This window comes from Typopeltis vanoorti, chromosome 1 (genome assembly GCF_054136105.1).
Source record: "Typopeltis vanoorti isolate ZY-2024b chromosome 1, IOZ_Tvanoo_1.0, whole genome shotgun sequence".
Taxonomy (NCBI): domain Eukaryota; kingdom Metazoa; phylum Arthropoda; class Arachnida; order Uropygi; family Thelyphonidae; genus Typopeltis; species Typopeltis vanoorti.
This window is the reverse complement of record NC_143549.1, coordinates 169,761,558-169,781,742: the sequence shown is the minus strand read 5'-3', so window position 1 is coordinate 169,781,742 and position 20,185 is coordinate 169,761,558. Positions and strand designations below refer to the sequence as shown.

General features: G+C 35.4%; 1 protein-coding gene across 1 annotated transcript in view; it reads right to left on the bottom strand.

Annotated features, from left to right (window-relative positions):
* Positions 1 to 20,185, bottom strand: part of tst (superkiller complex helicase subunit twister) — a 362,155-nt gene that overhangs the window by 180,796 nt on the left and 161,174 nt on the right. Inside the window, exon 12 of the mRNA XM_090399997.1 lies at positions 14,811 to 14,895. Within this exon, the coding sequence (XP_090256123.1) occupies positions 14,811 to 14,895 (85 nt within the window). The remainder of the gene's footprint in view (positions 1 to 14,810; positions 14,896 to 20,185) is intronic.

Below are 20,185 nucleotides of genomic sequence, written 5' to 3'. Positions count from 1 at the left end.
AGAACTTCAACCAACAAAAACAGAAGTTAAGGAAGATTGTAGATCTGACGGAAATGGTTCATTTGAGACTATCTGGGTGAGATGGAGGCCAATAGGACAAAATATATTGTTGGCTGCTGCTATAGATCTGGGGGGGGGGGGTCTAGAAAAAGATGTGGACAACATGCATAAACAAATCAGCGCAATGAGTACAGGAAGAGCAATTATCAGGGGAGACTTCAACTATGGAGATATAGATCGGAAGGAAGAAAGGGCACAGTGCAAAATGGAAATGGAATTTATTCAGTTACTAAGAGATAATTAGATGAAACAATATGTGATGGAAGGGATCAGGGGTTTGAAACTGTTGGATCTTATAACAGCATCAGTATAATATCATCTATCATCATTGTAATATCATCTATAACTACAGTAGCAACTCTACTTCCAATCAGGGGAAAGGAGCATGTAGTCTTGTCCTGGGAGATTGCTCAACATGTAAAAATTTCAGTCAAGAAAGGGTTTATGTAAGAACTACAAAGCTGATGATTATGACAAACTTAGGAAGCAACTTGGAGCAGTGCCATGGCATAAGAAACTACGTAGAATGAATGTCATTAGTGTATGGGAAGTGGTCAAGGATTGTATGAGCAAGACAGTAGTGCATACCCAGCAAGATCAGGAGGATAAATTGAGTAGGGATTAAGTGGATGACTAGCAATATAAAGAAAGAGCTGAAAAAAAAAAAAAAAAAAAAAAAAAAAAAAAAAAAAAGGAAGGAAGAAAGCATTGTGGAAGGAATATAAACAAGGTGATCAGCATGCCCATGAGCAGTAAAAAGCACAAGTAAGGGGGGTAACTAGTATGGTAAGGAAGGCTAAATAAAATTTCGAGAGGAAAGTTAACTAAGCAGACCAAAGCAAATCCAAAAGAGTTATTTTGTATGTAGCAAGTAAGAGAAAGAAGGAAAGATAACTTTACTCAGTGCTGATGGTAGGAAAGTGACAGAAGCAGAAGAAATAGTTCAGTACTAAGCAAACCCTTTGCATGAGTATATCATCCACATGGTAACGTTGCAGTTACTGAAGTGACTGATGTAAAAATTGAGATAGATAAACTGGAGGTACTCAGTATAATGAAAAAGATCAATGTGAATACAGCAGTGGGCCTGGACGGTATGTCAGCTGTGTGCTACGAGAATGTGCAAGTGACAAAGTTGTTTAATCTAAGTCTCATCTCTGGCAAGGTTCCAAGGGAATGGAAAGAGGGCAAGATAGTTCCATTACATAAAGGTGGCTCGAAAAAAGAAGTAGCAAATTACAGAATAATTAGTATCTGAGTGGTGGTTAAAGTATTAGAAAAGTTGGTTAAAAGTAAAATTCAGGAATGGGTGGATAGGAATATGATACTCTATAAGGGACAGCATGGCTTTGTAAAAGGCAGGTCCTGCCTCAGTAATTGACTCACATTTTATAATAAAGTGACAGCAGAAAATTGGATAAAGGGAATGGCTACACCATGCTGCTAGACTTTTCAAAGGCATTTGACAGAATACTGCATGGTAAATCATTACATAAGTTGGAGCAAATGGAAGTGGATATAAGGCTGGTGACATGGATATGGAAGTTGCTGACAGACATCAGAGGATGGGTGGGATCAAGGCAAATGAGAGTGACTAGTGCAGTGCCCCAGGGCTCTGTACTAGGACCACTACTCTTTAATTTGTACATTATTGATAAATGAAAGATTTGAAGGGGACTATTCAGTTGTTTGCTGATGATGCAAAACTAGGGGGAGCTATAATTAATAAAGATGATGTAGATATCTTACGGGATGATTTAAATAAATTGGAAGTGTGGGCAAAAGACAAGTTGTCAATTCAATTTTGTAAAATGTAGGGTAATGCACTTTGCATTTTATTCATGGTACTAGATTACAGGAAACTGATTAGGCTAGGGTTCTGGGGGTGATGGTGGATAGAAATTTGAAATTCAGAGGACATATTAAAAGAGTTGACAAAACAGCTCGGAGGATGACTTGGATGCTTAAGAACACATTGACAAGTAAAGATAGGGAGGTTATTATCCCTCTTTATAAGGCTATGATATGACCACATGTTGACTACTGTGCACAGATTTGGTTATCTGTGTTTCTTGGGGATCGGGAGGTGGTAGAGAGGATTCAGAGACAAGTGACCAAGCTAGTGACAGATCTGTGGAATGTTCTCCATGAGGAGAGATTGAAAGTATGTGGGTTGCAGAGTTTAGCTAACAGGTGATGGAGATGGAATATGATGGACACTTATAAGTTACTAAAGGGATTCTATAAGACTTTTGTGTCAGAAGAAAAATTTCTTCTGACACAGAAGAAATTTTTCAATACACAGGGAGGGGAGAAAACAAGGGGTCACGCTTGGAAGTTATCTACAAGTGTGGTTAGTAAGGGTGGGGTGTGCAGACCAGGTTCTTTACTTAGAGGGTGGTAAATGAGTGGAATGGATTGCCAGAGGTAGTTGTGAGTACCCCCAACAGTGAATAGGTTTAAGGAGATGTATGATAGGTATTGTGTTAATGGATAAAGTGGGTCTCCCACAATGAATCTTTTGAATTCGTAAAGAACCCATGTAAATAATAATAAGTTCGTACTCTTCTTTCTTATGTCTCCTGTTCTTCATTATTGTGCATTTCTACTTTTTTGTACTATCATTTTGAGTGCTTTATATTTACATGCAGGCACACACAGTTCTGCCATCCTTTGTACTCTGTTGTCAATGTATGATTTCTAGTCATCTGTTTTATTTTCTGAGATTTTCCTTTCTGTTTTGTAAACAATATACAATTTCCAGCAATATTATTTGACTACTCAAAATTCTATTTTGATTTCAAATGCAAAACAAGTATATAACAAGTGATCACTTGAGCAGGATAAAATTGAATTTCATATTGAAAAGAATAACATGCAAGAAGGTTTTAAAGCGAATTAAAGTTGAGCAGCTCTCCAGATGTGAACTGTAGACTAAAATACACACAGATTATTGAAGAAAAAATGAAAGAGTTTGAGAACAGGAACCAAACCTTGGAGATTTAGTGGCAAGCCCTGAAGAAAACACTGATTGATTCAGCCAGAGAGGCATGTGGTGAGGTTGTTTATAAGGATAGAAAAATCAGAACTCCATAGTGGACACAGGAAGTTAAAGAGGCAGTGAAAGAAAAGAAGAATGGATATCAAAAGTTCCTGGCAAATAAGTCAGCTTGTGTTCTTAGAGATAACAGAGACAAATGTAAGAAAGCTAAACACTCTATAAAACTGGCTAAACAAAAGTCATGGGAAGACTTTGGTAAGAACATAGAAAATAAATACCAAGAAGGTGGCAAGATATTCTGGAGGTTGTTGAAGAAGCTTAGGAATGGAGGAAAGAGTGCTGTAAAAGGAGTTAGAGATGATAAAGGCTACATGAAAACAGGAGAAAAAGATATCCTTGAAGAATGGAGTAATTACTTTGAAAATTGCTAAATGAAACAAGCAGTGATGATAGCACAGTGGTAAAAAACACTGCCCAGGCATACAGTCAGGAATACATATCCATACTTGAAGTAGAAAAAGCCATCAAAGTCTTAAAATGTGGAAAGGCAGCAGAAGTAGATGATATTCGACCAGAAATGCTCAAGTATGAAGGTATAAAAAAGTCTTACAGTGGCTGCACTGCATAGTTCAGAAGGCCTGGATAGAAGAACAAATTCCTGATGATTGGAGTAGGGCTCTAATAGTGCCCATATATAAAAAGGGAAATAAAACCGAATGTGAGAATTACAGAGGTATTTCCCTACTGAGTGTTCCTGGTAAGATATATGCAAGTATACTTGAGAAATGGTTGAGAAGAATTGTAGAAGAAAAGCGTGGTGAAGAACGTTGGATTCCAGCCCATAAGAGGCCGTCAGGATCAGATCTTCACTTTACAACAAATAGTGGAGAAATCATGGTAATATAACAAATATCTCTATTTGAGTTTTGTAGATCTGGAAAAGGCATATGAAAGGTGCCAAGAGAGAAGCTATTCAATATGCTACGGTTATATGGTGTCAATGGGGCATTATATCAAGCAATACTTAGTCTTTATTTGAGTTGTAAGTCAGCAGTTAGAATTGATGGAAGTACAGGAAGTTGGTTTAATGTTAAAAATCTGTTGTGAGACAAGGATGTACATTATCCCCTCTGTTATTCATTATCTATATGGATCACATTATCAAGAAAAGTGGTATTGAACATGATATCAAAATTGGAGATGTTAATGTCAGCTCTTTGCTTTATGCGGACGATGTTATACTTATCAATAAATCCGCTACGAGTCTGCAAGATTCCTTCACTAAATTGAATAACTGTTGTAATAAATATGGTATGAAGGTCAGAATTAAAAAGACAAAGACAATAAAAATAGGCAGAGTCATTGAAAATGTCAACAGCATTCTGAACGGTGAACCTGTGGAACAAGTAAAACATTTCAGCTACTTAGGCACGATTTTTAATGAAGATGGTAAATTAAATATGGAAATAGACAACAGAATAAAAAAAGCTGGTATAGTAGGAAGTCAACTGAATAAATTCATATGGAATAAGAGAGAAATTAGTTGAAACATTAAATTAGCTGTATACAAGAGGTGTTCAAACCATCTTTAACTTATGGATCTGAGAGCTGGGTCAGAAGTAAAACACTTGACCAAAGACTAGAGACCACAGATATGAGAATCCTGAGAAAGATTAGAGGTGTGAACAGATGGCATCAATGGCAATATCATATTAAAAACGAGGATATTAGGAAACAACTTGAAATTGTCAGAGGACCCAGAGAAAGACCAAGATATAGGTGGATTGATTTGGTACATAGTGCCTTAGATGACAGAAATATAAGATCTGATAATATTGGAGTCTTGACAAGTAACAGACTGATCTGGAGGAAAGTTGTAGATAGGAAGTTAGTAATGATATAATTTTTTCATGTAGTACTATCATATCCTGTATACCCCTTGAGGTACATGGCAGGAATTTGATGATGATGAACAAGTATATAGAAAGAGCTTCAGATAAATTTCAGAGAGCAATGACAGATGTCATTTAGGTGAAAATGCCTGTAACTGTTATCATGCAGTAATTAATAACATTATTTAATATAAAATTCAATTCACTAATGTGAAGGTTTTGAGCTTTTAATGTTTGTAACAGTGGGCATAAATTGCATTAGTTCTTTTCTTGTAGCTGGTTATAGCATATCACATTATTTTTATGGGCCTAAGGGTAGAACTTTTCCATATTTGGTTATAATGCAGTCACAGAATTCAGGACATGGTTGAACAGAGCACTTGTTCTGGTTCTGCCATAAGGGATGTCTCTTTTATGTTCCTCTAGACGTAATTTCAAAAAATATGTCTCTCAACCATAGCATAACATATATGGCATAACCATAGCAAAACATAACATATCTAGGTTATGTTATGTCTCGAGGAACACCAAAGAGACATCGCTTACAAAAGAACTAGAGCTAGTGCCCTCTCAAGCCATGTCCTGTTTTCGGTTAACACAAATAATCAAGGCTGCCAACATGAGATAAACTGGACAACAACTTCAAACCTGCACATATGCCACGACGAGGTAGAATGCTGCATAATCAAGTCTAAAGAGATTGTCATGGACCCTTTTCATATAAACAGTAACCTCAGCTATAATTTGCCTGACTTTTTTAGCTCTGCTGTCAGATATTGACGCACTCGTGAAATCACACACGCACAGGTTTCTAACAGTAGAACTTTAACATGGACTGTAGCTTCAGCTCAAAATAACTGTTGTTTATAGTCGATTTTATATTTTTATAATTTATGGTTTTATAGTGACTTGATGTTTCTTTACAGTGTTTTTTATTGGCTTTCTATGTTCTATCATGCCTGAAGAAGTCAGCCACCTAGATGAAATATGTTGCATATTTTAATAAATTTCATTATTTATTCTAATTCTCGGATCTCAGTCAGTATATAAAAAGCATGAATATATATATATATATATATTTTTTTTTTTTTTTTTTTTTGAAATAGATTAAATGATTATAAGCCAAGAGATAAAAATAGAAACACTATTTTAAGTAAACTGCACAACTAGTTTCATCTTCTTAGAAGACTTCTTCAGGTGCATAACATTCGAAGCTGTTCTGTATATCTCTTCATTGTTGGGCATGCAGATGCATTCAAGGTCTTGTGAATGCCAAAGTTGGATGGCAGTGCAATGACAGTCTGGGAAATTACAGCTCAGGTTAGTGTTGAGATGTACTGGAATGAGAACAATTTCTTTAGATTCTACAAGTCTTCTTTCCAGTTCATCATAGCAAAGCACAAAAAGATACTTCACGATTTGTCCCATATGACCGGATGAATGATAGAGGTTTTGTCGTTAGCATCACAGAATTCAGGACATGGTTCAACAGAGCACTTGTTCCAGTTCTGCCATAAGGGATGTCTCTTTTATGTTCCTCTAAACGTAATTTCAAAAAATATGTCTCTCAACCGAGTAAATCTGTTATTTCATATATATATATATATATATATATATATATATGGGTTTATAAATAGATGTGGTACACACACACACACACACACACACACACACACACACACACACACAGGGCAGTAAACCAAATAAAATGGTTTACTGATCAATAAAAAATTAATATAACTAAGATTCTTTGAATGATTGTTGGATTGTACCCTTTTTTTCCCCTCTCCTCCCATTATACTTTTGAGCACATGGAGTTCTTGTTGTAAGACTAAGCAAATCTGCTTCTCAGGAAAGAAGCACGTCTGAGAAGGATAGTTACTTTTCTTTTTCCTTTTTTGAGCTAAACTAAGAATGAGATTATTAAGGCCATTATTATTAGGGCCAAATAGTAATATGCTAGTGACATCATAATATACTCACAGACATAGCTGAATATGTAGAGTTGAAAATAGCTTGGTCATTTAGGTGTTCTAAATAATAATTTAATAAAGAGGAGATATTTTCTTTTATACTTTTTATACAATATGCAAGCGTTATGACACATAAAGGAAAGAGATGGCATAAAGTTAGATCAGTGACTGCTCTGAACTCTATTTCAATTTTATATGCAAAACAAGTATACAGGAAGAGCTTCAAATATAATTTCAGAGGGGAAATAACAGTCGGATGTCATTTGAGGAAAATGCATGTAACTATTATCAAGTAGCAATTAAGAATTCCCGAGTCCATGTTAGGAACAGTAAGAAATTCACCAGTAACAATCAACCTAAGACCACTGAGTGTCAGGAGCCATAATTGTGAAGGAGGCTACTTTATTCATCTCACCACCAAACACTTAAGGTGTATTTGGAGGTGTGAGTAGCTGCACAAGCAGTCCTAAAAGAATTTCTATGACACAACCAGCTGTAACCCAAAAGTCTCTCACAGAACAACGAATACATAACATAACTAGTAAGAATGGCACACAAAACCAACACTACAAAACTAATGGAAAGTAGTCCCAAAATTAGCATAGCAGTTGGAAGAACAAGTCACACAACTTGCTCTTCCAGCAATTTGTGTGATTTGCTGGAATGGAATGGGCTGAGCTCGACAAATTATGCAAAATCTTACACCTCATGAAAAAGTACTCACCTAAGATCTCTCCTCCTCTTTTTTCTTTAATAATATGTTTCAATAAGTCAACAGGAGTGCCATAAAGTGAAATCAGGATGCATCAATGTTTCATACACACTGCTTTTGTGTGAGAGCCAGAGAAGCATGTGGTGAGGTTGTCTGTAAGGATAGACAACCTCACCATGGAGTTCTGGTTTTTCAGAACTCCGTGGTGGACTCAGAAAGTTAAAAAGGCAATCAAGGAAAAGAAGAAAGCATATCAAAAGTTCTTGGCAAGAAAGTTAGCTTGTGCTATTAGAGAATACACAGAGAAAAATGTAAGAAAGCAATGAAATGTGCAAAAGTAGTAACCTAAGATCTCTCCCTCTTTTTTTTTTAATGATATGTTTCAATGGAGAATAAGTCATGGAAAGAACATAGAAAATAAATATCAGGAAGGTGGCAAAATATTCTGGAGGCTATTGAAAAAGCTCAGAAATGGAGGAAAGAGTACTGTAAAAGAAGTCACAAATGATAAAGTAACATGAACACTTAAGACAAAGATATTCCAGATGTCTGGAATAATTACTTTGAAATAATGCTAAATGAAACAAGCAGTGTCAGCAGGGTGGAAGAAAACATCCAACAGGAATGCAGTCAGGAATATGTATTCATACTTGAAATAGAAAAAACATCAAAATCCTACAACTTGTAAAGGCAGCTGAAGTAGGTGAAATTCGACCAGAAATGCTTAAATATGAAGGTATCAAAGTTTTACAGTGGCTGCACTGCATAATTCAGAAGGCCTGGTCAGAGGGTCAAATTTCAGATGATTGGAGTAGAGTTCTCATATTATCCATCTATAAAAAGGCAAATAAAACAATGTGAGAATTACAGAGGTATTTCCTTATGTTTCGTTATAGTGGTAAGATTTATGCAGATATACTTGCATCTAGAGGATGCAATATTAAATTGAATACCTAAGGTAAGGAGGGTTAATCAGATAGGGGTTAGATGGATGAGTAATATCATTAAGCACGAGCTGCAGAAGAAGAAAGTGCTGTGGAGGGTATATAAAGAGAAAGGTAATCAGCAAACTCATGAATAGTTCAAGGCTTACTCAAGAAAGGTGACCAGCATGGCAATGAAGGCAAAATCAGATTACGAGAAGAATCTAGACAAGCAGGCCAAAGGAAATCCCATGGGAGTTCTTTCATTGTGGCAAATAAGAGGAAGAATGACTACAGATGATTAATCCTAATGAGTGATGATGGTCACGAGGAGATAGAAGCAGATAAAATAGTTGGGTTACTGAGTGACCACTTCACAAGGGTATATCATCCTAGTAAGGTTACTGCTTTAACGTATAGGACAGACACCGATGTGGGAACAGAGGTGCATGAATTGGAGGTTCTTAGGATATTGTAAATACAGTTGGATTGCATATCAGTTAGGGCTTTGCAAGAATGTACAAAGGAACCAGTAATGCCTCACTAGGCTCTTTAATATAAGTCTCAGTGCTAGCAGAACTCCAAGGGAGCTGAAAGAGGGCAAAATAATTCCCTTGCATAAGGGAGGTTCTAAGACTATAATAGCAAATTATAGACCAATCAGTATCTCAGGCATGGTAGTAAAAGAACTAGAAAAATTGGTCAAAAAGAGAATTCAAGAATGGAGAGATAAAAATATGATACTGAATGAGGGTCAACATGGGTTTGTGAAGTGTCGGTCATGCCTTAGTAATTTACTTTTTACAATAGAGTAACAGCTGAGTTGGATTAAGGAAATGGCTACACAATGATTTTGCTGGATTTTGCAAAGGCATTTGACAGAATACTACATGGAACACTGTTACACAAATTAGAACAAATGGGGATGGCTATGACACTGATTAAGTGGATAAGAGGGTGGCTGCTGGAAAGATATCAAAATATGGCATGTGGAGGAGCAGAATCGAGGTGAAAACAGGTGACTAGTGGTGTGCCACAAGGTTCGGTGCTGGGCCCATTGCTGTTTGACTTGTACATAAATGATATAAGAAATAACCTGAAAGGAAATATTTAGTTGTTTGCTGATGATGAGAAATTAAGTAGAGTAATAGTTAATCTAGGTGATGTGAAGAGCTCGCAGGATGATTTAAATAGGCTGTCAGTATGGGTAAAATATAACGGGTATCAGTTTAATGTGAAAAAATGTCAAGTTATGCATTTTGGGATAAACAGATTACAAGTCGTGTATCATATTGATGGCACTGTACTCCAGGAAATAGATGAAGCTAGAGATTTAGGGATGGTGGTAGACAGAGAGTTAAAGTTTCGAGAACATACTGCTATGGTTGCTAAGATAGCCCATAAGATTACTTGGCTATTGGAGAACACATTAATGTAGAGATAAAGAAGTCGTTATTCCAAACACAGTAATCCAAATGCCCACATTTGGATTACTGTGCTCGTCTGGTCCCCTGGGTTTCTTGGGGATGAGGAAGCAGTGGAGAGGAATCAGAGGCAAGTGACCAAGATGGTGAGTGACCTGTGGAATGTTCTCTATGAGGATGTGTGGATTGCAAAAGTTGATTGATAGGAGAAAAAGAGGGATATGACAGAAATATTTCAGTTGCTTAAAGGATAGGAATGATGCAGGGGAAATGTTTCAGCATTTGGCTAGAAGGATCAGAAGAAGGGAGTCATCCCTGGAAGATGAATAAAGGTGTGGTTAGTGGTGTATGGACTAGAATTTTTGCTTGGAGAGTTGTGAATGAGCAAAATGGGTTGCCAGAGTCAGTTGTGAGTGTTTTGTCTGTTAATGAGTTCAAGGAGAGGTATGATAGATTGTGTGGATATAATGGGTCTTCCTGCAATGAGTCTTTGGATTCCATGGAGGTGTCTGTTTAATAATAATAATAATAATACTTGAGAAATGGCTAAGAAAAATTGTGGAAGGGAAGCTTGGTAAAGAACAAGATGGATTTATGACAAATAGAGGTTGTCAGTATCAGATTTTCACTTTAAGACAAACAGTTGAGAAATTTTGGGAATATAACAAGAGGATTTGTATATAAGCTCAGCAGATCTGGAAAAGGCATATGACAAGGTGCCAGGAGGAATGCTCATTAGAATGCTAAAGTTATATGATATAAATGGGACATTATATCAAGTGATACAGTCTCTATTTAAGCTGTAATTCACTGGTCAGAATTAAAGGAGGTACAGGAAGATGCTTTGATGTTAAATCAAGTGTACGACAAGGATGCACATTATCTCCACTGTTCTTCATTATTTACATGGATCATATTATGAAGGAAAGTAGTATTAACTCTGATATCAAAATTAATGTAAATCTTAACTTTTTACTTTATACATTTGATGTTATACTTCTGGATACATCCAGCACAAGTCTGCAAGATTCCCAGATTAAATTAAATAACTGTTGTAATATATTTGATATGAAAATCAGCAATAATGGTGAGGATTAAATCTACTGGTCAGAGAGCATGACTGTTAGGTCCAGATATTATTTCTTGACAATGGTGCATTTCCTGTCCTGTCAGATGTCTTCTCCCTCCAGGAGATTGACTACCATGTGTCTCCACCATGTCCTATTCTGCGCCTCTCTGCTGCATTCCTCATATGAGAGATAGGTCCAGTCTTCTATATTTTTCATCCACTCCAGTCTTTGTCTTCCTCTCTTTCCCTCAACAGTTCCTTCGAGAAGTGTCCTTTGCATCTCCTACATTGAAGCAATTTCATGCTTAACAGTACTACACCTACCAAATGAATAGTATTCTGTTAGATCTGAAATAGGCGACTTCAAATTTTACATGACGTCACCATTCCAGAATCTAACAATTAGCAAAAAACATACATGCATACTTATCTTTTAGCACAGTGTAACTATGTTTTTTTTGTAATAATTTTTTTTGTAATCTTGTATAATAAACTGTGAATTTTGTGAATTTTAAATTAATGTATCTAAATGTCTAGCATGAATGTAAGTCAGCAAAAAGGGGCAAAATAAGAGAGAAATTATTAGTGAAATATTGTAAATGAAAGAATGCATATTATTCAGCAACATAGAGCAAAGATCGCCCTAATACTGTAAAAGCAGCGTAAGCACCCGCGGGCATCACATCTAAGAAGGCATCATGATGCATATGTTCCCGGAAACAAGAAGTCCTGTATGTTGATCGGTGAAGTCACCCAGCCGGAGACCAATGGGTGAGACGATAAGAGAAATTCAAACTCGGAAAGGTAGTGCTCTAGGAGAGCGAATAAAACCCGCGACACGGAAGTAAATCACCCCATTTTTTCTTGTTTCTGGATTTCTCTCCGTGTGCTCCAAGAGTTCTTCGCAGTTCAGCTCTCATTTTTGAGGGCTGACTTATGATAGGATCCGGCATGACACTGCAGTAGATTTCGGCAAGATTAACCGTATCCGTGATGGAAAGATCATCGACGTAAAACCTTAGCAGAAAGATAGCGCCCAGCCCAGCCCAGGTGAGCACGTGCGTGTAACTCACGTGGAGATAAGATCGAGACAACCAGAATCGAAACAAAGAAGGAAGGACGGAAGAAAACCGATAAAGAATAGATAAGTACTCTCATTTGTTCTAGCCCCTTTTGAAAATTGACTAACAGTGTTAAGAGAATGCAACCTAAAATTTGTAATGAAAGAAAGAGTGAAGAATTAAGATCTATGTAAATGACTATGTTTTTGAAGAAAACTTTAAGGACTTTCAGTTAGATAGAGATTCTGTCTTATTTAATCCGAGAGAGAGAGAGAGAGATTATAAAATGTGCTAAAATGCCTTAATGTCCAAATGAGCTGTAATTATGAATGTATTATATGTTGAGTTAATGAATTTGCTAATATTTTGAAGTCAATGCATAATTGTTTTTAAGAGTGAGAGAGTGAATGAATGGTAGAAGTTTAACATTAGATTTGATAACCATTTTAACTTGTATGGCATTATTTATGAAGTTTAATAAATGTTTTGATTCCTTACTTATATGTGTTTCTGATCATGATGACTGACCCTGACCCTTCATAAAATATCGAACCTGAGAACGTGTGTGTGTGAATACCCCAATTGAAAGTAGTAGGGTACGACTGCAAATAAAATAAAATAAGCCAGAGAGCCCAAGTTCTAAGAATTTAATTTACATTGTTAGTGGCACCTGATATTCTATGATTACCCTAAAGGCTGAGTTTATCTCTAACCTTAAGGCCCAGGCTGGTGCAGATAAAAAATAAATTTGCCTGAGTGACCAGGATAACTCATAGAATTCAGGGAATGGGTAATTTCTGGTGGCCCTTAAAAGTTAAGTTACGTAAGAAAAGGCATAAGAGAAGCGAGACATAAGGTTAAGATTAATATTAATGAAGATCACATAACAATGGCGCAACCTACTTAGCAAAGAGGTACATGCGATAGAACTTGAAATAGTGACTAAAATAAGAAAAGATAAAGTTAAATAAATTGCCTCGATATATCAATATCAGAGATATACGGTAGCAACAATTCCATGTTACAAAGCAAACTGTAGAAAAGAAATGTTATCTTGATTGAAGATGCCAATTGAAGATTGAAGATCTTTGATTGATGATTAAAGATGCCAGCCTGGTTGGCCGAGTGGTTAGAGTATTCACTCTCCAGCCAAAAGGCTGTGGGTTCGAATCCTGCCATGGGCATGGATGTTTGTGATTGTCTGTGAAAATACTAGTAGATGGCGCTGGTGTATATGATGTGATTCGGTGTAGTTAATGGATTGAGTGGTGAAGACAGGGAGTTGTAGAGTAGGTGCCTTCCCTCGATGAGTCTATGGACTCCTTAGAGGTGTTGCATAATAATAATAATAATAATAATAATAATAATAATAATAAAAGATCTCAATATTATCAGATTTGTAAACAAGAAATAACACTTTCACTATCATATTATTCTTATGACTTCTGTTAATCCCTTCTTTCTTTCTTAATATCTAATAAATAAGATCTCTGACATTCTATATGTATTTTAAGACAAGCAAAATTAGTTCTTTCCTCATCTCCCTGAAATACTAGTTGTGGGTTATTTCATAATAGAAATTATATCGATATATTTTTTCTGTCCAAACAAAATAACATTTAATGCTCATCATCCAAGCATTTTCTTAAGTAATCCACTGGTTTGTGATCTCAACCATAATATTCAGATATTGTCTTTCTTAAAATGCAATAACTTCAGAGTGTTGATCTCTTAGTTATTGTTCAATGGTAAGTAAAAAATAACTTATTGAACAGCTTCCACAGGTGCTCTCACACTTTATTGAAGGTGCATATTATTCATCTCTTACCTCTCCACACTTAATACTTGGAAGTTTTTCTGTACTCAGCAGTTCTTCAAAGCATTATTTGCCATCCTCATTTACATTATGCTACAGTGTTTAACAACACTGTAGAATAATGTAAAAATATAATAAGAATATGAATGAGAAAAAGAATGAAAATAAAATTGAATTACTCAGCTGCCATGCATTTGCATTTAAGCTAGGGCTAAACAGTGGTGTGTATTCAGTATTATACAATTTCAGATACTACAAATTGTTAAAGAATAAAAATTTATAAATTCAAATGTCAGAGACATGAGTCATTGAGTATGTAACTCCAAAAAGTATTAATAAATAAATAAATAAAATATGGATGTCTTAGTTTATGTGCTAAAGACAAAGTTCAACAAATGAGTATCTAAAGGTACTTGTAACATAAGGAATGTATAACATGATACATTAAAGCATAAGCACGTATTTAACGAGCATAACAATCTTAAAATAGCGATGTTTCTGCCTAAAAATAACAAACCATACTCAGTCAAATAAAACAAATTCACAAGATAGAATATTCAAAAAAGGGAGTTTGAAAACCTTCATGGTATATGACATTATATCATTAACATAACATATTAACATTATATCATTAGTTATGTCTTAACAGTCAGATACCATCTCCAGTGAATTGTCTGTGCAATGAAGGTAAAATTCTATTCCACCTTTTGAATTTGTCTTATTTCATTGAGGATGGGCTTATTTTCAGACTGAAATATCTGTATTTAAGATAGCCATTATCATTAAATATATTCCTGTGTTTTCAGGTATCATGTTATTCAACAAACTTGATATTTTGGCATTTTCTGAGATTGCAAGTATTAATATATATTTTCTTACCTCAGCATCATTAATATAATGAACTTCATCAAATATCACCCATTCCAAATCCCTAATTACTTCAGAACCCCGATACAACATGGATCTAATAAAGAAAAGTAATTAATTTATGAAAACTTTTAAAGGGAAGAATGCTATATAAACATGAGCTGAGAATTTCATATTGACCTTCTAAAAAGTTTTTGTAATGTCTTTACTTCTCTACCTATATAAAGTTTAAAGGCTATATATGAGAAATCCCTTATGTGATGCATTCATAAATAACTCTGTGGTAAGGGAAGAGTACGTTCGTTTTATTTTGTTTTTGTTTTTTTTGCTACATTAAACAAAATGTTCATTTTATTATGTAATATTCTTTGGTTCTTCTTTCGAAGGAAGGAGAATTAAAAATTATGACAAGCAGTTTATTTAGTGCAGGATCATAACTATCACAACTGCATACAGATATAATCATCTATCCAAGATTAAAAAAAAAAAAAAAGATCAATCTACATACCTATAAGATAAGATAAATTCCTATATGCATCCATCTAACTTATGCTGGTGTCTAATTTACTAACATATTCTGTTAATAGAAAAAATAACTAACAATTAATACAATAGCTATCTCATACTTGTAATTAAAATGGAAAAAGCTAGATAAGAGCATGTGTTATATAGAAAATCCAGTAAATTTAGTTTTATCTGTAAGCAAACAAAGTTTGTGCCTGAAAATATCTTCAGACTGAGGTACACTACGAGTTGTCAAGGGATGTACCACATTACCTCAGTCCTGAAGATATTTTCAGGCGCAAACTTTGTTTGCTTACACTTGGATAAAGGATTAAACTAAATTTGTTATATGTAGTTTATTATTTTAACGGTATAATAGAACACAGAAACTAAGTAAATAATTAATTTATTAACTTGATGCTGATATTTCGCTGGTATTATAACCAGCATCTTCAGAGCACAAAAACACTGTCACAATACACAAGACTAAAACAACATGGTGTTCTTAAAATTGTAGCAGCAACACAAAGACTAGAGTCCTGATTTTGGCACCCTCTATCTGAAGAAGAAAAAAAAAAAAAAAAAAAAAAAAAAACGCTATCATATATTATTAGAGTCCTAGAAAAGTGCTAGTTTTTTCTTAATATGACTGTCTCCCAGATCTTCGGCAAGTTAATACAGCCATATTTGTTGAGATTTGGAGTGTGTTTTAGGGCTTCTGTCGCCTCTAAGAACAATCTCTCTGATTTATATGGGTTTCTGTGTAGTACTTTTGTGTTTTTCCAGTTGATCCTGTGTGCAGGGGTATCCAGAGCATGGTCTGCTAGGCCCGACTTCCCATAATGATATTTCCGGACGTATCGTTTATGTTCGCTGATGCGGATATTCACAGTTCTTCCTGTTTGACCATAGTAGGCTTGATTGCATGAGCAGGGTACTTGGTAGACTCCTGGATGTGATAAAGGAGGAATGCTGTCCTTGGGTGAGCGGATGAGGGTGGCTAATTTGCTATATGGTCTGAATGTAGTGTGTAGTTTATGTTTATTGAGAATTCTTGAGATCTTTTCGGATGTGCCTTTAATGTAGGGGATGGTGACTGTTTTGTTGTAGTTCTCTGTGGTGGATGGTGGGAGGGGTTTCTTGGGAGTGTTTAGTATTTTGTTTATTTTTTGTGGATTGTAGCCGTTGGCCAAGAAGGTGTGGCATAAGTGAGTGAGTTCAGCAGTAAGAGCCTTGTCATTTGAACAGATTGCTCTCGCTCTATGGGTTAGCGTTTTTAATATGCCATATTGTTGAGAAGGATGATGGTGTGATTGTTTGTGTAAGTATCTGCCTGTATGTGTGGGTTTTCTGAAAACTGAAAATGCTAAGGAACCATCTGGGAGACGTGTGATGAGTGTATCCAGGAAGGGCAGACAGTTGTTGGCTTCCAGTTCCATAGTAAAGTGGATTTTTGGATGTTGGCTATTTAAATGTGCTAAGAATGTTTTCAATGTCTCAGGGCCATGTGGCCAAATAGCAAGCACATCATCAACATAGCGTAGCCAAAGTGTTGGTTTGAGAGTGGCTGTATTGATTGCTTGTTTTTCCAGGTGTTCTATGTAAAAGTTGGCTGGGGGGGAGAAAGGGGGGAAGCCCATGGCTGTCCCATCAATTTGTTTGTATATTTTCCCTTTCCATGTGAAATATCCTGCATGTATTGTGAATTTGAATAGTTCAAATATATCAGGGGGGAAGTGAGACTTCAGTAGATTGAGGGTTTCTATTAGTGGTACATTTGTGAATAGTGAAGTGATGTCAAAGCTTACTATTAAGTCTGAGCTTTTTAGGGTGAGGTGTTGTAAGATGCTTTTTAGGTGTGCTGAATTTTTGATAAAGGAGGGAGAATTGTTAGTGAGAGTGGCTAGTAGCTTCGCTAAATGTCTAGCCAGTTTGTATGTGGGACTATTTATACTGTCCACAATTGGGCGTAGGGGTGTGCCTGGTTTGTGAATTTTTGGTGATCCATAGATCCTCGGTGTTTTAACATGGAAGGGTTTGAGTTTGTTAACTGTGTCTTTGGGCCAGGAAGTGACTTTTTTCAATAATTTTCGTGCCTTATTCTTTTGTGTGTTGGTGGGATTGCGATCTATAATTTTGTATGTTGACTGATCTTGTAATAGTGTGTGCATTTTGTTTTCATATTCAGTTGTGTCCATCACCACGGTTGCATTTCCTTTGTCTGCTTTTGTTATGGTAATCTGGCGTTTAGATTCAAACATGGAAAAACACAGCACAACAAAAAGTAAGAATAGCAGTATGACAGTGTAATGCATTATTGTCAAAACTTCACTGTTTTACATCTTTTAAGGCTAAAAGATGTAAAACAGATCCCTAAAGACAAAGATTAAACCATAAGTAAAATCATCTTATTTAGTTTTTTTTTTCTTTTCTTATATCGATCCTATAATAGAATTTGGTTTAGCTGAATATAATTATCATAGAAATATCAGTAGTAAATGCAAGCGGCATCATCAAAACACGCGCAGTTACTCTCATATATATATATATGATGTAACAGATTTACCTGGATGAGAGACATATTTTAAAAAAAAAAGATTAAATGACAAAGCCAAAAGATAAAAGTAAAAATATTATTTTAATTAAGTAGATTGCACAACTAGTTTCATCTTCATAGAAGGTTTCTTCAGGTGCATAAAAAGAGGGAACAACCAACAAAAAATGTGAAAGATCAAAAAACTATACATTAAAGTATTAGCATATTAACATTTGAAACCGTTCTGTGTATCTCTTCATTCTTAGGCATGCACATGCATTAAACATCTCATGAACACAGCAAAGTTGGATGGCAGCACAATGGTAGTCTGAGGGGTTATACCTGAGGTTAATGTTGAGATGTACTTGATTGAGGATGATTTCTTTGGATTCCACAATTCTTCTTTCCAGTTCATCATAGCATCAAAAGATAATTTCAGATTTGTCCCATAAGACTGGATAAATGACGTTTTCCCCCATTAGCAGCAGAAGAATTCAGGACATGGTTCAACAGGGCACTAGCTCTGGTTCTGCAATATGTGATGTCTCTTTTATGTTCCTCAAGATGTAATTTGATGGAATTTTCCATCTCACCAAAATAAGGCTTATTGCAGTTGCACCATATTTTGATACACGTCAGGATATTTCAGGTTGTTATGTTTTTGATTTGGCCTAATGAGCAAGGAACGGAGTTTCAGAAAAGGAGTGAAAGAAGTCCAGATGTTATATTTTTTTAAGAACTTTGGCTAAATTTGGCAAAATGGAACTGATATATGGTAGGAATATGTAGCCCTTTTCACTATTTCTATCTTCAGTATTGCGAGGAGATGGATTAAAAAGTATTAAAACAGAACGTGCAAAGAAGATATACCATAGAACTAAAAAGGAACTTCTGAATGAAAGAATTTATGATACAAAACATACTTGATTCATTTATTTACTAAGAAAGCTTCTTTATCTAATATTATTGAACATACTTTAGACAGCGATACTTGGAAACTTATCACGTAGACAATCAAATTTCAAAGACTCAAACTAATAAATTAAAATTAATTAGAAAATTCGAAGCTCTAAAACAAAAACAAGAAAAATTGAAAAGGCTACCTCTTTCCTTCCTACTCAAGAAGCTAATTTGCTCCATATGGAATCTATTTTTATTATCAACAATGCGAAACCCCCCCCCCCTCTCCCCCCCCCTGCAGACAACTTATCTCCAGCAGAACGTCAAGCAATTAAAAAACTTCAACAAAACAAAGAATTCTTCCTGCAGATAAAAGTAATACTACTGTCATCCTGAAGATTATAATAACAAAATGTCATTACAGATGCTTACTCGATTCTTAAAACAGATCCAACTCATGAATTCCGTAACCATACAAACAACCTTCTTGCACCAACTACAGTTTCCTAGAAATATTCGGCTAGCTCTTCATTCACTTCATCCTTTAATCCCTCGATTATATGAATTACCAAAAATTCATGAAGAAATTACACCACTGAGACCAATTGTAGAAGGCATTGAGACCAATTATTCACCTACTTATAAACTCTCAAGGTATTTAGAAAAATCCCTTAAGTGATTACTAGGTTCAACCTCTTCTTTTATCAAAAATTCTATTGATTTTGTTTCAAGTGTCAAAACATAAATATTCAAAAAGAAGATATTATGGCTAGTTTTGATGTTGTTTCCCTGTTCACAAATATACCTACAGAAGAAATTCTTATTCTGTTAAAAGATAAATTATCAAAAAAAGTTATGTCTTTATAAACCCATTGTGTTAATTATGGCTATTTCCAGCTTAAAGATATTATTTACAAACAAAACTTTGGTTTAGTCATGAGTAATCCATTATCGCCCAATACTGGCGAATTTATATTTGGAATCTTCTGAAGAAAAAGCTATCTTCTCTTTTCTGTTGAAACCAAGACTGTGGAAAATATATATCGATGACATCTTTTTAATGTGGAGTCGTGGTCCAGAATCTCTAAAGAATTTCTTAGACCACCTCAACAGCAAACACCCAAAAATCCAATTTACTGCACAATTTGAGACTGATGGCTTTCTTCCATTCCTGGATGTCAGGCTCACTCATATTTCTGAGAAATTAAAATCTCTATTTACAGGAAACCAACTCACACCAATAAATATCTCCATGCACAGTCCCATCACTATCCACCTCAAAAACTTGGTATTATCTCTACACTAGGCAACCGTGCTCACTCACTCCTCTGTGAAGAAGAAGATATTAACAAAGAACTTCTATTTCTTATTACAACTTTCAGCAAAATGGTTATTCGAAACAAACAGTGAATAAATTACTTTTTAATCCACCTCCTCACCATACTGG